Genomic DNA, 16,117 nt, shown 5'->3' on the forward strand with positions numbered 1-16,117 from the left:
TATTTGACCATCATTTACGTTTGAAATACTATAAAGCACGCTACTCAGCAATGTGGTTTGTCTTTAACCTAATTAACCTTCACAATATTCGTCACTAGCGCCAAAAGATTAAAATACTTTGGTACTTTTACTCTGTAGTTTGCAGTTCGACAACAAATAGGAACATATGTTAAAAGCATATTGTATCATTAAACAACAGACATGTCTCCGCTACTCTCTACTTAGCTAGAAACACAGCTTAGATTCACTGTCATATTGTCTTCATGGACAAAAACCACACCGTACATTATAAACTTTTTTCCACAAGTAAATCGCTTAAAACTCCTTTGCCATTCACCCAATAATAACGCCAACCACATTCTACTGTAATTATACTTCCACTCATCTAATCAGAGAAGCCAATTAGTAACTTTTGGTTTTGGTTTCCCCCAAACATTATTGAATACATCCTGCTAAGCAATCAGTTACTGGTTACTAAATAAAAATAGTCTCCTTCCATTTATTAAGAAGGAATAATCTCTATTTGGCTCTCATTCAATGTAACTGATTTTCAACGCGCGTAATAGGTAATGAAACATTCCCTCCTTGGATGTAATAAAAACAAATTAGTCGCACCCATAATTTATTCTTTAGATCAAGATTTTCAAGGTGACTGACAAATACGATTTTACACATATATTATTTTTTTTAGTTCACTTACAAATATGGACACATTTAAACAATAAAAAACATCACATTTAAATACAGCTTAAATATACAACATTTGTACACCGCATCGTTCAAAATATTTGCAACAAAATGTCAGCATTAGCCTGAGATTCAGGAGGGGCCCACGGAGTGGTCGACTGACTCGGTAGGATCACAACTTTACAACAGTCTTTGGACGTAGGTCGGCCCACTACTTGGCAGAGAACCCGTCACCTGTGGGATCCAGGATCCAGGGGTAGTTGTTGGGGCACTCCATACAGGTGAAGAGCCGTATCGTCTGTCCTGGGAGTTCCCTGGTGGTCAGAGGGCAAGGGTTGGGCAGGGAACAGAAGGGTTGGCCTTTCACGTCACACTTCTCTTTCCACTCCTGGAAATCTCTGAGGGATGTCAGCTCTGTGGGATTCTGCATCCACTGGATCACCTGAAAAAGAAAGGTTTGGTTAGTTGCAGTCATAATAAAGCAATTTATTGCAGAGGTCCTTAATGCCAAAAATTCCTAATTATTTGATACGCAAAATGTTTTAAAAGTTCTTCCCAATTAGAAGGATTTGTTTATGATTTGGTTTTATAAACTGCCTATGAATTTTAGCTAGAAAAAATAAATATATTACAGTTACACTGTTTATAATAACATTAAAGCGACTGATTGGTACAATGAACTTCGCTTTATAAATTGTTCGTTTTTATACAAAAGGGATTTCTTCAAAAAGGGAACTTAGTTATAATACATACCTGAAGCATGGTTACAAAGTAGACATCATTTCTGTCCAACATCTCTTCAATAAATTTGATCAGCTCTTCCTTGAACTCTTTCTTGCTCTTGAGCCAAGAGGCGTGGAAATGGAGGCCGAGAGGGGCTCGGTTGGTGTTGAAGTGGCGGTTGAAGTTGTGTCTGAGCAGCCGAGCGAACTGTTCTCCAGTCTGGATGTTGGAGCAAGAATCGACCATGTGACAACCGGGCAGACTCTCGTCGAAAGTGGGGTCATCTCTGCGGTCCAACTCGTTCATCACCATTTCCCAGATAGGATGGCTTCTGCTGGGGCAGTTCTGCGCATTACCGTTGCACTTGTGGGGCATGCGGAAGTAGAGGGTGTAGGGCCAGATGGGCACACGGCCCAAAGAAGCAGTGATAGAAGCGTCGTACACGAAGTACTGATCGGCCATCATCTCGAACTGCTTGTTGCCACCCACTCTAAGGTAGGGAGCCCTCATGCCGATGATGGAGCCGTCGGTGATGTTGGCGAACCTCTCGATGATCAGTCGGCCGCCAGCCATCTCGGCAAGCCAGTCGTCGTAGGAACCACCCGTCCAGTACTTGGGGTCGTCCTTGTGAGTGAGGGAGAACACGGCGATCTCATGTCCCTTCCTGTGGAGCTCCTGGACGGCAGCGTAGTTGGAGTATTTGTGTGACATGAAGAACGTTCCTCTGATCTGACAACCGTTGGGGTTCTGCCTCTGACCGTTGAAGATCTCATCGTAGAGGTCAATGTTGTCGACGTTGACTGCTCCGTTAAAGGTTATCGTGATCATTTGTGGCACCTACAAAACAAAAATAGGTCGTCATATATGTACAAAAAAGTAACTGTTATTTCACAGCATTAACAAGAGGCACTAAACAAAGACTTACAGTAAGCCAACTTATTGTTTTACTGCAGTAAATTATTGACTAAATATTGATTGAACATTCGTAATCAAATGTGTGTACCTGGTTAGGTTCAATGTTTCCAGGAATCCTAGTTCCATCAGCGGAGCAGAAGCAGTCAGGGAGGATACACTGGGTGGGATCACAGTCTGGGGCCCGGTTGGGGTCAGTCTCAACAGCTGTTTAACACAAAAATATTTTAGTAGAACAAATACAGAAGACGAAAAATGTCACATGGCATAAAAAAATCTCACTAGTTGGTACAAGAGAATACATTTAGGATTTAAGCTACGGTTTAAAATAAAATACTTAATATCTTATCATATGTAAGCTCTAACATTGCAACATAACGATAAGTTTTATATATACTCACTGCAAGCATTCTCGTCAGACTCATCTGCACACTCTGGTTTGTCATTGCAGAAAAGCTCCTTTTCAATACATTCTCCATTTCCACAAGAGAGCTTTCCTTCCGGACAAACTGGCTCGTCTGTCTTCAGGATTGGCAGCACCTTTCGTGGCTCTGCAATGATTATAATAAAAATCTCAGTACTTTGTGAGAAAGCTGGTTTTTGAGCTAGGTACCGAGTTTTTGTGTTCAATTAAAGTAGTTTTCGGGGGGAAACAAACATATTTTCGGTGGCTGTGAGGATGGAGAACTCATAAGAGGAAAAGTTAAGCGAAGAACACAGAAGTCATATAGCAAGAACTTAGTCTCAAAGCTATTAGAAGATAGAAATTGGTTAGTCCTAAATTTTATAACATTTCGGCATAGAAAAGAAAAGTACAGACAGGTGGATCAGACAAAATGGGGCTTTTTGGGCTCAGGTTACAGTGACACGTTTTCTATCGAATATTGTGTTTTTTACCTTGATAGATTTTTACTTGAACTCTAAAATAAAGTCAAGTGGAGAATGTTTAATCGTGTTATTTTAAAATAGGGTTTAACAACTTTTAAAACAACTGGCCACCTCCAAAACCTTAAACTAGGTTTTTATTAAGTAGCCTATATTTTTCATATTGTGGCCTTTAAAGGTTCTAATATATTATGGCCACAGATTGTGGACCTTTACGGCGCGTATTGCAACATTCCCGAATATTATTGAGTAGTATCTGAGTACACAAACATTGTTATAAAAACTGTTTCCTTCCTGATTTTCATTAAGAGCACAAATATATACGGTACTCATTTTTTCGAATTTATAAAATATTGAAGACGAATTATGTTCTCAAAGCGCCCATGATGAAACCCCATGTGTGTTAATTTTTTATACCCAATTTGCTTAGGTTTTGTCCAAAAGTACCTTGTGAATAACTGGTATTCCTACCATAAAAATTGATTCAAAGGGGTTCTCTGCACTTTATAACAATGAAATGCTTGATAGAAATCTAAAGACTTTGAAAATTAACAATTTTAGCTACATGTACGCGAAGAATTTGTCGTTTCTTTTATAGGTTTTGTCTAATCCTCATAACTACCACGCGCTCTACTGCATGGTTGTAAATATATTAGTCCATAAAGGTGTAAAAAATCAGTTATAGAAAAATATAAGATGATCAACCAAGGCTCTCTATGGTTCCTTGGTGTTGGAAGACCTCCGAATATCGTTATTTCTCAAACTGGACAGCAGTTTTCTTAAAGTATAGTTTCAACACGTTCGATCACATCCGCCTACTTAGGAATCAATAAACCAGATTAGAGTTTGCATTAGCCCTACTGATCCACCGTGTAATGCTAAAAACTGTCTGAATTCCTAAAATAAAGAAAGATATAGTATTTGTTACTCATGCCAGACATACACTTGTTAGAAGACAGTGATTTTGAAGTGATGATAAGGTGAGTTTGAAAGAAAAGAGAAAAGAGACATAGTTTTAATTAGACATGATTGGTATGTAGAGTAATTTTCCTAAGTTGTATCCCTGATCGTGGGTATAAACATTTATGTCGGATAAATAATAATGTTTTATTGTTAAAGACATTCTATAATCATACATTTTTATGTTAGGTAGATAGAAATTACAAAATGGTATAAACTATTACGATAGACTAAAATGAAACCAAACTAGCAGCCTAAAAAGCAAATCAATTTTAGAACTAAACCTTAGCCTAACTTTATTCTTCCGGATAGCAACATTTCGAATTTGTTACCTTAGTAACATTTCGTCACAGTAGTTTTTATTCTATGTAGAAACCTATTTAAAAATCCACAAACACCAAGACAACAGTTCGTCAATTAAATTTGAACTGAAATATACAATTGTTAGCTCAAAACAATAAAATAAAATACCTACATATACCTATACCTACATGAAATGGTGAATTGCTTTTCAATAAATGTGGTTTCTATAAGAAGTAATCAAACTATCATGAAAGTAAAAAAGGTCTTCACATACATCGATATTTTACCACACCATTTTTCACTACAATTTACAGGTGGTTAAAAAAGACAATATTTAAAGGGATGATAGACCAGGCAATGAATAGCCCCAATAAAAGTAGTTTAGTTTTTGAAAATTAAAATTTTAATTTTTCTTAATCGCAATGATTTTTTTTATAGATAAATACAATTATGAAATTAAATTGATTAACTATAGCGGAGGTGAGATGTTCAAATAATTTGCATACTCGGATAGCAGATGAGTTTAGAATTTTTCTGAACATGGGTCTTAGCAGGAACTATGTTACAATTTTAATGGTAGTCTTCCCAATTATTGATCGATGCTTGATAGCATAACGAAACAGTTATGTTTTTTTAATAGTTTAAGAGCCGTACAGTCAGTAATAATCCAACGTAATACTTATTATATAAATGACATTACATGTCAAAAAAACAATAGAATAAAGTTCAAATGTATACTATTTTAAAATTAGTGTTTGTTTTGGGCTATGCTTTTTAAATAAGGAGACGATTTTGTAGAATAACTGCATTACTGATTCACCATAGAGTATCAATTTAATTTATCTGACTACTTACGTTAATTTAACTAACCCTTTTACCACTTCTGGTTAAATGCTACCATTTCGCTGCCTAATATACTAATAATATGTTTTGTACATTATTTAATAAGGCGTGCTTACACAAAATTTAATACAAGCAATTTTACAATCAAAATGTGTTACTTTGTACACAAAGAAAGTATTTGTAACAACAAACAAAAAGTATTTGTATTTATTTGTTTAAGTTTTATGGCTTAATTGATTGACATGTATGTATATTTTTTATTGTACAGAAACTTTGACTTATCCAAGATCTAAAGGATACATGTTTGTACATTATTAACAGAACGACAAATTTGACTTAATTTTAAACAGGATATAAACATAAACTTGTGCAAGTAACAATATTTTCAAGAAGCATGGCTACTTTTTCGTATGGTTTGGAACTCAAAATGTGTGTTAATTTTTTAATTAAAAATTAATCCTTAGCGCGTGTTTCTAAGCGCCAACTTTAAGGCCGGCTGGACCAGCTTGGCCAATTCATTTTTTCGTTTTTTTTTTTTAAATATTTGTTAAAGTCCGAGGAAAGTATTTATCAAAAGAAAAATCGGAAAAGTTTCCCGGAATATTTTATAAATCGGAAAATTAATTATAATACAAATTTAACTGACGCTAGAAAACTGAAGTTCACCAACGAGGCAAACACGTTTTTTATAAATACCTAGACATGTTTAATTTGCATAGTATTGAAATTTCTTGTGTTTACGAATTTTCTTCTCTATAAACCTAACAGAGATAAGGTTGCATTAGTATCCAATACTGTCGCTAGCAAACTAATATATCTAATTCAAATCATTAGACACACTATACTCTCATTAGTCAAACTACATTACGTTTTTCGTGCATAAAAGTTAGAAGAATGTTACCTCTTATAAGAACATGCACAATGGGATGGAAAGTTCTACATGTTTGAGTGGTTCATGCGGACATGCAAGCGTGAAGGGACATGCCAGGGAGAGAGGTGCCACCATGGTCTCAACTTTGACCGTAATTGCTACTGGCTGCTACTGTATACACTTTGCCCCAGCCGTTTGGTTCTTTACTTCTCCTACTTTTACTCTATTGCCTTCCTATTGAATTCCTTACTTTACTCATTCATTCATAATTAATTGCTTAATAATTTGCTAATATATAAGAACATGTAAGTATTTTCTCTCTAATACATCAAGAAGTAATAAGTAAAGTCAGTAAATGAGGGCAAAATTTTAAATATCCAAAAAAAATACGAGAGAATTTAAAAGTAATAAATAATCCTTAATTAAAAGGATTTAATCAAGAAAATCCTACATTTTTTGTAATATCAGCTGGATATAACTTTAAATTTCTATCAAAGTAACTGAAAGTACACTTTCAAAGTACCATTTCGTTTTTAATTAAAAAACAAGGCAAAGAAAGAGTATAAATTATTATTTTGTACATCACTTTGTTTTGAGTAGAACCTATGCTTCTTCTATGTTTTATTCAATCCATCCTCGTAGACAAGGAGTTAAGTTTTACTACACCATTAAACATCTAAAAAGGCTTTTTTTGTGAATGACAAGTTGTTGAGCATACCTATCATCAATATCTTCTGGAGAGTGTTTTTAAACTCTGTTTGCAGCAATTGTTTTTGAACAGCTCAAACAATCTAAGCTACATTGAAGAACTCAAATGACAATCCAGTTATGCCCTTAAAACTAAACCAAACGGTCTGGGACGTTCTCTCCCCAAGTTTGCAAGAAGCAGTCAAAGTCTACGGTCTGAAGTCTGGCTTCTTGTCACTTACTGTCGAGCTTGTCACAGTTGGTCACTTTACCCTTCCAATCACAAGTTTGCTTATCAATGTCGAAAGCCAGCCCAGACGGACAACTAATTTGCTTCATACCGGCTTTTGTGCACCTGGGGAACAGAAGGGCAACAATAGCCTAATTATTGAGGTAATGAACAATGCAAGGCGAGTCACATCAGGTATGGGTGTGGTCCTGGCGTGTCTCCAACCAACAGTGGCTTTCGTAATCCAACCTCTCCTTCGAGCTTTGACTGTTTTACATGAGAGGGAGGGAATAGTGGCTTGGCGATGCTTTTGTAAAAAGGTCACTAGTGAAAGGTCAAGAAAAGTGTTTGACTATCTCCTTCCGGGAGGTAGGTAGTTTAGGACATTTTTTAATAAACAATGCAAATTTAGAAGTTTAACTTTGCTTTAAAATGTAAACCAATATTATTGCACAATGTATTTCAGAAGAATCAAATAGTTTTAACAAATTCAAAGTAGAAACAGAAAATTAAAATTCACTGTTACGGCAACGGTTGTACGATTTAACAAACGCGATATTCCGAAGTCACTGTTGTGTTGGTGTTGCCGTTGTGACTTGACCAACCCTGACCTGATGATGATCGCCTCAGTCACGGCTTAAGTTACTTACTCTCTAGCTCTTCACAATTTTTAACATTGGTTTTCCAATCACAAGTTTGGCGATCAATATCAAATGCCAGCCCGTTGGGACAGCGGACTCCAGCCAGACGAGTTTTCCCGTTCTCTGCCGCCTTATCACACCTGTGCAAACAAAACCTTATCCAGCATCTGCACACTTAGCAAACACCTTTTAAACCTTTTTTGGTCAATTGGATAGTAATGAGTTACAATTAAATTACACAAGCAATGATAACGTAACTATATAACAATGTTGGTTCCATATATGTCGCTCGAATTTTAAACACTTTTGCTTCACTTTTATAGAACTTACATTGTAAATGCGAACCGCTTATAGATATAATCAATTTTGTAAAGATTCTAAAGTAGCTGGTTCAGTAAGTTATAAGATATCTTCCGTTAAACTTCTGTAGCGAAGTATTAAAATATAGAGCAGAAACCCTGAGTACAAGGTATCATTTAAAATGGAACAGACAGAAAAATGAAGACACTGAATTAGTTTGATAAAACTTCTGTTTTGGAACAATGTATTTAAATAGTTATTTAATGGTAGTGTTCAAAAATTATGCTATAAAAAGGCAACATACAATAAGATGCACTGGGCAACGATTATTTAAAAATACGTTTTTAAATCCTGACACTAAACTTGCAACAGTGATTGTTTGAGATACACATATTTTACAATTATGTATTGTGAATTATTTGCAGGTAGTAGTGTAGGTAACCTTAGATATTTTATGCAAGAAAGAGGTCTTGTTTCACTCAAGACAGTTTAAACGAACGTTTGAAACAAAAAGTAGTCTGTCTACCTGAATAAATCTTTATCACAGAAATTAAAGGAATAGCCTAAATCCTCACCTGAGTTTTAGCGTTTTGGATCCGCAAGGAACTCTTATACCTGAAAATACATCTTATTGCCAAAGCTATCCCTTGCATGACACAGTGAAGTTTCAACGTATCTGTTGTAATATAAAATACATTTTCACTTACTCCCTCGTCAATTTAAGAGCTGATTACACGTTTAAAATGTATACAGTCAATAAATAAGACAAATGAAAGAACAAGCACTTTACATTTCTGGAGAAATCCTGCAGCGTTTACATTGAAGAAGTCTTCTAACTCTTTAAAAATTCTAGTCTAGTCTAGTAGTCAGTATCGAGTTAATATCTTAAGTTAATCGGCAAACTATATTTGAGTTGCTTAAAGAGCTACCCTCGTTAACATTCTGATCTTCCATAGTGATTGAAAAGAACTGCTACTCAAGATGTATAAAAAGAAGCATACAATTATAATTAAGAGCACCAGAAAAGGTAACATCACCATGTGTAAACAATAAATTACGCTCACTTTGCAAGCCTGGTGGTAAAATACTGTAGTACTTTCATTTCCTTATTTTTTACTCTTTGGAATAATCCTATCGTAAACGAGGTGTTGATGGTATCGTTGCTCACGATACGACATGGCGTGACGTCATGAACGCACGACTACATACCTCACGACATCTCTACAGTCTCCGCTGGTTGTCAGACGAAAGTACTCATCAGGTGGTCTGTCCTTACACAGTTCGTCCACAGACTGGCCCTCGTCCTCGCCTTCGCCCTCATCGTCCTGCCTCTTCTGTCTGTGTGCCGCGACGCTGGCTGCAAACACATCACGCATGAAACACCACGTACATACAAGCTGTTGGTTAACCTACACTACTCCCCAAAAAAGGATGTGAAACAGGTGTATAGAAAGTATTGGTTGTCTTTGCGTAATGTTTGAGTGAATGATGAGTGCCATTGATGAATGAGATTTCGCTTTTCCATAGGCTCAAGTTTGTCATGTAATAGAGAAAAGGATGTCCTAGCGAGCTACAATTTTACGAAAGGCCGAATCATTGAAAGCTCTGCTGAAGCAGTCACTAAAAACAACACGACTCAGCATAAAGGAAACAGGGTTTTTAGGGTATGTCAACCGAAGCTTCTAGAAGGATGTTTGTGTGATAGTTCAAATAACTTTTGCCTGCACTTGACTTGTCGACACTGAGAAAGTTCTAGCAGCTAGTATGAAAAATCGGTAAGATGTAATTTAATATTTTTACCACACATGGGAACAGGTTGTTAGGGTATGTCAACCGAAGCTTCTAGAAAGATGAAAATATTTTCTCTATGTAAGAATTTGTAAAATAAGATTCCGCTAAGTGTGATAGTTCTAATAACTTTTGCCTGCACTTGACTTGTCGACAATAAGAACATTCTTGCAGTTATCATGGGAAATCAGTGTGAGTCCAATAATAGACTTAAAAAGCAAAATTTATAAATTAATACTTTTTATATCCTCAACAACCGTTGTTGATACTGAGGGTAACAGTGTTATAAGTCAGCGTTACCTCATTATGACAACTATTCCGAAGTGAGTTACTTTTTCTCAAGGTTCCTCAATTCCATTAATTTTAAAATATAGTTTAAATTTAGTTCTGCGACAATTAATACAAAGATAGCTAATCAAAATCCTAGAATAGACGAGAGTTTAGATCAACTTCAAGGACACATTTACATTGCTATCGGCTCTACCGAGTATTAACTGTGTGAAATAGTGAGTCAGTGCTATGGTTCATTGATTCAGCCCAACGGCGTTGCACAATTTTCACAGTTCCAGGTAAGACACTGTAATTAATACATGCAACAAACGAGGAACGCAATTATGCAAATCCGGGGAAATTAGGAAAGTCTGACAAGATATTGGCGGTCAACAGGATTATATAAGGTAACAAACAGGTTTGCGGGAACAGCACAGGTTTCAGAACTTTACGCCAGGCCGCGCCACGTCGGTGACCTTTGGTAGATTGCAATAGTTGGCCACATGTAGACACAATCGGCTGAGGAAATCTTGGTTAGTTCCCACAGTCATTGAAACCGCTAACCTTTACCATTGTTTTCAACACTTTTTACTTAGTTTCATGGTAAGGTTGGTACTTATCGTTGAAACAAATCTGGTCTGTGTCTTCTCTGACTTTTAGTTATTTTTAGAGAAAAATCATTAAAATAGTGAAGTCCAGAATGGAGTCAAAAGGTTGTATATAAGACGTATAAATTGACATATAAATAAAATAACTAATTTTAATTGCTTTTATAATGAAAAAGAACAAGAAAGCACATCGTTTGAGAAATTGACGAGCGTCTTCTGTTGCAACAGTGAAGCTTTACTTAAGGCATCGAAAAAATTAAGTTTGACCTAATTTTGGACCAAAGTGACTACTATTTGGTAATTTTGGAATCATCACATAGATGAGAAGAAAATATGGTTTTGTTACAACTATCTAATCAAATCAACAGAACATCATTATCAGTTGGTAGACCAACTTATCTTTTAAAATTTTGGCTTTAGGGCGTAGTGATAGTGTTGGGTGCAAGTTCCTTAATCCGAGATTCAATTTTAAAACAGATTTGAATCGTTGAGAAAGGCGTAACTGTACATCTCAGTGAAACACGTCTTAAAGTTTGATGACACGAAGTTGTTAACACTGTGTTTAACAGAACTAAACTAAACTGTAATGTTAAATTAACTTCATCTTGTTGCAATGTACTATATTATCGGCCCTTTTTGCATGAGCATATACGCGTTGTTAAACATATTCAATTTCAAATAATAAAATTAATACCTCTTCTATTACGTCGAGGAATATTTTATAATATTCATTAGTTAAAAAATAATTTTACTAATGTTTTTATTGAAGGACCATACCAATTTGCCTTCTGAATCAATTTTTTTGGTACTAACAAATGTTTATCCACAAGCATCTTAAAATATCTTGTTTAACATATGATAAAACATTTGCCAGGAAGCCCTAATTTGTTATTAAACTGCAACAACAATTAATTCTTTGTTTGGTGTTTGTTATTACTGACGATGGAAGGTTTGGAAGGATAATATGTTTTTGGACATTTAACGTTGTTGAAGGACAATAAATCTATATGAACATGACGAAATAGGGAGCACTCACGGTTTTTAAAGCATTTTATATTTACATATAGACTTTTCACTACATAAGTTAAATCCGCAATACAATGTAAGATTCCAAGTAATTTAGTAGCCTACTACCTTTCAAAAGTATAAAACCATCAGTTGAAGTTGTTGAAAATTAACAGATTAACATATTAATGATACTTGTACACCCTGTAGCTATTTCAGTTTAGAGATACTTTAAGCTTCACACTCCTGTGATTTTTAAATATAGAGAGCAGCTACTCAAATTCTGTACATAATTCAATTGATATTAGACCATCTTCGTCTATAAAAGTAGCCTAAATCAGAAACAAAACATGTTTGTGTTGGTTATATAAACATTAAAATGTTTAAAAAGCTCCAATTTTTATTTCTAAGTAATTTCTGAGTTCAACATAATCAGTATCACAATAACTTTATCTCCTCTGTGGGTCTAGAGTAGGCGGGGAAAACCTTGAATGTAACACAGATTTACATAGGATTGGAAACGAGAACAATTATATAAGACAATTATTAAAATTAATACATGTATGTAAAAAGTGATAATCAATAGACGGTGTGTTAGATAATAATAAATAAGACATTCAGTTTTATACGAATTACTCACAGGAAATTGTACCCAAACGCTGAATTTAAAACGATGGGAGCTAAATAATTATGTGTCTCTACTAGGGTAAAAATGTATTTTTATTAAATTTTTTGAAAATTATTTATGAATTATGATTGACGATGATTAAAAAAAATGATTTTTTTTGGAAATGAGGCAAATTAAAAAGCAGAATATTTTCAAGGCAACCAAAGTGTTGACACTATATTGTACTATTTAACCACTGTATAACCTTTACTGGTTCAAACCAGTTTTCGAGTCAGCATTTTGAAGGACTTATGGTTCATTAACCCAACATTAATTCAGAACCAAAAAGCTTTGTTGTTAAACCATTATTCATCAAACCACATTCGAATTTATTTCACCAATTCCATTATTGATGATTAATGAACAGCTTTGAAGTATGCTAAACTACTGAGATACGTTAATGGTTTGCATTTGTCATTTTAATCCTCAAGGCCGTTCCGGTGAGCAGATGAATAATCAATTTAATCACTGGGTTTAAGGCCCTGCGTTCAGATGGAAACTTGTTTTAAAAGTTGATCTGATGAAAATGTTAAGTAGTTAGCATCCTTAATAAAGGTTATAAATATTCAAAACGTGAGTTTATGAAACTCTGGACCCACTAGATTACCAGCCTCAAAGTTCCAGCTAAATTACAACTCAAACCATTTTCTGGGGTGATTTATACTTCTGGTCCTCTCTGGATGTCATCCATGCATATTTTGTATTAGCATCCCGTTATATTTCACAATTGAACCTTGAGCTTGATGTGTGTGACGTCAAAACACCACGAGAGTTCACAGACATTTAATATCCCCTTGTATTGGATTATCATTTGGCGAGATAATGATCAAGCCTTGTTTTGCTTATAACGTTTGTATAAGTGCTCAATTTATTTAAATGTCATTCCTCAGATTTGTGGACTATCCTTGATGTTCAATGACCTCGTGAAATTGTTTCTTACTTCAATTTAACACCAACTTCTCAAATTTAAGAACACCTTCTACAAAGTTATTTTTCTGTTCCTAACAGAAAGGACATTTATGAATGGCATTTACAATCGGAACAACACTCAAGTTATTATAAGCTTGACCTTTACCAAAGCCAAGTGATATGGATTAGGTCACTAGCATAGAGGTTACAGGTTCCGTTTCCGGCAAGGTAAATTAAAATGTACAAACACTAGTTTAGACTATTGCCTTTCAAAAAACATACTGACGGCATAAGTGATGATGTCATTTGTGAAGAAAGAGCTCCGAAAATCCAACATACCGATAATTCGGGGTGGTTTATCAATTGTCATTAGATGCCGCAAGGTGGTGGGTGGGTGGTAGGTGAGTGTGTGGGGTGGGGGTAATTTAGACGAAGGGGCACGTGGACCATTTTCTAACAGTTTCTGGATTGATTCAACGGGTTTTATCACACAAGTACCGCGTTGATTGTTTTCGATAACAAGTTCATCGGTAAAGATGATATTTTTAATGCTAAAAGTTATTTCGATATAGGTATTAATACAATTTGATTATTAAACAGTTTATCTGCCTCCAACATCTGTCTTCCGTGGTTCTGTATTTTTGACAACCTTGGCTTCATTAGAAAATTGCTTAGAAGTTAGCAAATTTGATGAAATATATGAGCAAAGAATTGACAGACGGATTGTTAGAGAGAATTTATAAAACTTATTAAGAGTCATTAATCATCTCAAATATTTATCAGGTCAAATACCTTCTTTATTTCTTCACATTTACAACGGATTAGTGCGTTTATTTTTGTGAAAGATAATGCAAGTGATAAAGATAAAGAATGATGAAATAATGGACCGCATTATTCGTTAAGAATTGATTCTTATATTGACTCGATTTAGTGTCAAGTTTAAGCGTTCCCACTACAATAATAAACAGTCTAAAGGATTCATAACTTTCACCCTTCAAACACCATACGTTTAGTCTCCCAACATTGTATTTATGTTTTAAATTGAATTAATTTTTCGTTTCCAGCTTAGAAATAAATATCATGTTAATAAACCAAAGTTTAATAGGCAGAATTAATTATCAATGACCTAAATTTATATGCGATAAAATAGAATAAATATTCTCATTGTTATTTAAGTTTGCTCATGGATTAAATAAATTATGTTCAGATTAAGGTGCAGTAACTATGTTAACCACTCTCCAGGTTCAAACAAATATTAGAAACTACACTGGAAATGATATTAGTTGATTAAATTATATATAATACACCGCCGAAGAGTAAGTCAAATTTTTCTGCTGTGACCTGATTTATACTCGTAACATATGGCATTACTTAAATAGGATACTTAGATATTTGAAATAACTAGTAAATTAATATAGATTTGAACAGTAAAAAAAACAACAGAATGTCTTGATAAACATCAGCACATTATTGAATAAGGTTTATTATAATCAAAGCATCCATTTAGACAATTAAATTAAATTAATGAATATACATTACTAATTATGAAAAGTATTACTGTAGCTGGTTTAATTAATTAATTGGTTCAACATCAATTTCCAATAGACAATGCGTTTTTTTAATAGACATTTCAATACGGATGTTTGGTACATGTATATCCCGTATTACATAACACGAAATACCTTATCCAGGTTTCTATTCCAAGATGGCTACCACAGAGTGGTACGGTAGGGTATGCAATGAGGTGGGGAGGAGGAAGGGGGGAGGTTGGTACCCGACCTCGAATGTACCGTCGTACCAGGCGCGCACTGTCGTCTTGCAACACTATCCCAACCGTCCATCTGGTAACCCTGGCGCTCCGTGGAGTCCCAGTTCAATTTAAAAATACCTGAGACGCAAACACTAAGCTACGTTTAAAAATATAATAATCTAACATGCAAATGGTGTTAAATATCGACACCTTCCATAAGTGCTAACAGTTATCCAAATGATTATCTTGTGGACCTAATTCTGTCACTACTTGTAACATTGATTACGCAATATAAGAAGTGAAAAGCTGTACAATGTGTAGTAACATTTGACATCCTAAAACATTTGAATGACGTCAATTACTTTTTTTAATTTCATTTGTGATACGTAAAACGGTATATTACATTATATAAATTAAAAAAAAAAAAACATAGTTAAGTTAATTTGCAAAAATATTGCTCCTATAGATAAACATACTGTACATGCAAAAAACAATTTTAAGTTACTGCACAAAAATCAAAAACTCCAAAAATAAGAAAATTCTGCCATGTATTTCAGTCTCTAATTACCTTTGAACAATGACTAATAGGTAATCACTGTTTGTATTACTCTGCTTACAATATATAGAATGTAAAAAATAAGAATGACTCACACAAAGCGAGGAACAGTAGGAACCATCCAGTTACTGTGCGGCCGGCCATCATGTACTGGCGCTAGGGAGAGGCAACAGCCAGCTTTCCTTTTTATTTATACCGAGGAACAGCGCATGCGCGGGAGCCTGGCGACTGTGGCAGCGATCACTTTCACTAGGCAACTAAGTGCGGCGCGCGCTCCAGCTCTGGCCTTATATTATCATCTGGGAGAGAGGGGATTCACCCATCACCTCTCTGCAACCCCGGGGAATTGGAATAAAATTGAAAATCAGATTAAGTCAGCAATGGACAGATTAAAAGAAACAAACTTTTAAAATATAACTAACTAAATAATTAAAACAATTAAGTTTATAATAAATAAAATATTTAATTAATGCCATAAATATAAATTTGAGCACGCCTAATCAACCCAATCAATTCTAGAGTC

The 16,117-nt window shown here is 34.9% G+C and overlaps 1 protein-coding gene across 2 annotated transcripts; it reads right to left on the reverse strand.

Moving 5' to 3' along the window:
- Nucleotides 1-605: 605 nt before the first annotated feature.
- Nucleotides 606-15,863, reverse strand: LOC124364375 (chitin deacetylase 1). Of its 2 annotated transcripts, none has more exons than XM_046819779.1 (7): nt 15,690-15,863; nt 9,251-9,398; nt 7,114-7,226; nt 2,724-2,873; nt 2,414-2,529; nt 1,441-2,247; nt 606-1,129 (listed from the first exon to the last, which is right to left on the reverse strand). In XM_046819779.1, the coding sequence occupies exons 1-7, from the start codon at nt 15,739-15,741 to the stop codon at nt 899-901; spliced, it is 1,617 nt and encodes a 538-aa protein (XP_046675735.1). In that variant the 5' UTR covers nt 15,742-15,863; the 3' UTR covers nt 606-898. The 2 variants fall into 2 exon arrangements, with proteins under 2 accessions (XP_046675735.1, XP_046675734.1); XM_046819778.1 differs by lacking the exon at nt 7,114-7,226 and adding an exon at nt 7,751-7,881 and having other exon boundaries at nt 15,690-15,862.
- Between the last annotated feature and the right edge of the window lie 254 nt (nt 15,864-16,117).

This window comes from Homalodisca vitripennis, chromosome 6 (assembly GCF_021130785.1).
Source record: "Homalodisca vitripennis isolate AUS2020 chromosome 6, UT_GWSS_2.1, whole genome shotgun sequence".
Classification (NCBI taxonomy): Eukaryota; Metazoa; Arthropoda; class Insecta; order Hemiptera; family Cicadellidae; genus Homalodisca; species Homalodisca vitripennis.

Bases quoted from the DNA above. Each gene is read 5' to 3' on its own strand.
- LOC124364375 (XM_046819778.1), bottom strand. From the start codon at position 15,741: ATGATGGCCGGCCGCACAGTAACTGGATGGTTCCTACTGTTCCTCGCT. The intron at 7,882-9,250 runs GTATGTAGTCGT...TTGTTTGCACAG, and splicing joins GACTGTAGAGATGTCGTGAG to GTGTGATAAGGCGGCAGAGA. The intron at 2,248-2,413 runs GTACACACATTT...TTTGTTTTGTAG, and splicing joins GAAACATTGAACCTAACCAG to GTGCCACAAATGATCACGAT.